Source organism: Alexandromys fortis, unplaced genomic scaffold, assembly GCF_014885135.2.
Source record: "Alexandromys fortis isolate MF-2015 unplaced genomic scaffold, M_Fortis_MF-2015_v1.1 scaffold_39, whole genome shotgun sequence".
Classification (NCBI taxonomy): domain Eukaryota; kingdom Metazoa; phylum Chordata; class Mammalia; order Rodentia; family Cricetidae; genus Alexandromys; species Alexandromys fortis.
Genome location: NW_026067918.1, coordinates 8,337,289 through 8,338,988, shown reverse-complemented (window position 1 = coordinate 8,338,988; position 1,700 = coordinate 8,337,289). Strand labels below are relative to the sequence as shown.

At 44.4% G+C, this 1,700-nt stretch overlaps 1 protein-coding gene across 1 annotated transcript in view; it reads right to left on the bottom strand.

The window, feature by feature from the left end:
• The window catches only part of Nup85 (nucleoporin 85), a 20,347-nt gene that overhangs the window by 15,649 nt on the left and 2,998 nt on the right, over positions 1 to 1,700 (bottom strand). The window contains exon 3 of the mRNA XM_050140273.1: positions 694 to 856. Within this exon, the coding sequence (XP_049996230.1) occupies positions 694 to 856 (163 nt within the window). The remainder of the gene's footprint in view (positions 1 to 693; positions 857 to 1,700) is intronic.

Genomic DNA, 1,700 nt, shown 5'->3' with positions numbered 1-1,700 from the left:
ATTTATTTATTATGTATACAGTATTCTCAGTATTCTGTCTGCATGTGTGCCTACAGGCCAGAAGAGGGCACCATATCTCATTACAGATGGTTGTGAGCCACCATGGGTTGCTGGGAATTGAACTCAGGACCTTTGGAAGAGCAGGCAGTGCTCTTAATAGCTGAGCCATCTCTCTAGCACCTGCCAGCTCTTAAAGAGCCACTTGCTTCATTTTCAAATCCCGCAAAAATGAGATCTAATTCAAGGGCTTATTTAGCCTTCCATTTATTTATTTATTTATTTATTTATTTATTTTGGTTTTTCGAGACAGGGTTTCTCTATGGTTTTGGAGCCTGTCCTGGAACTAGCTCTTGTAGACCAGGCTGGTCTCGAACTCACAGAGATCCACCTGCCTCTGCCTCCCGAGTGCTGGGATTAAAGGCATGCACCACCACCGCCCGGCATTTATTTATTTATTTATTTTTGGGGGGAGGAGGATGGGCACATACAAGGGACACATACAAATGAAGCAGGAATCCAAATAGAAAAGCTCATAAACCCAGTAAGTCTTCCAACAGTATTTACACAATCAAGAAGTCTCATCCTGGACAACACACAGGAGAACCGGGAGTCCCGTGGTCCTCTGTCACTCACAAGGATAAAGATGCATTTTACTTCATCACGGACTTCAGCATCTACCAGCACCCTACTTACTGAGCTTTCCTGGATTTTCCAGTCAATTCCTCCTCAATCCTTTGCAGGCCAACGAAGATTCCATGGGATTCATTGAAGAGTTTTCTCAAAATCTGAGAGTAAACATCTGCATCTTTCCGTACGATATAGATAAAGGGGCAGCTAGGCGCCATCTCTGATTTGTCTGCAACAGAACAGGAAAAAATTAACATCTACCATTTCCCCAAAAGAGAAACCATTCTAGTATTTCATTCTTTAATTAAACTGGCTGAGCTTGGAGGCACATGCCTGTGTACTCTGCACTTGGGAGATTAAGGCAGGAGAATTATAAAGTACAAATTACTAGTCCACATTCTGAATTCCAGGCAGCTAAGCCTATCTTAAAAGAAAAAAAAAAGATTAGCCTCAGCCTCCCAAGTGCTAGGATTACAAGCGGGCAACACAACATGGTTTCCTCTTTTTGGTGATATTGGTAATCTAATTAAGGGTGATGCACATGCTAGAGACGTTTATCACTGAGCCCCTGAGTGATATCCTCTTGTAGCCTTGGTTTTTGAGAAAGGGTCTATCAGTGTATCACAGGCTGGCCTGGAATTCTCCATCCTCCTACAGTTCTGCAAGCATTGCCTGAACCCCGAGTTTGGCTTCTGCTTAAGCAACACAGCAGGACTCTTATCTAAACGTTAGTTATAAGGCTGAAAAGATGGTTTGGTGCTCTTCCACAGGTCCTGACTTCAATTCCCAGCAACCACATGGTGGCTCACAGCCATCTGTAATGAGATCTGATGCCCTCTTCTGGTGTGCAGGCACACATGCAGAGAAAACACTGTATACAAAATAATAAATCTAAAAACACACAGAGAAACACAGGCTGGGCCGGGCGATGGTGGCGCACACCTTTAATCCCAGCACTCGGGAGGCAGAGGCAGGTGGATCTCTGTGAGTTCGAGACCAGCCTGGTCTGCAGAGCTAGTTCCAGGACAGGCTCCAAAGCCACAGAGAAACCCTGTCTCGAAAAACCAAAAAAA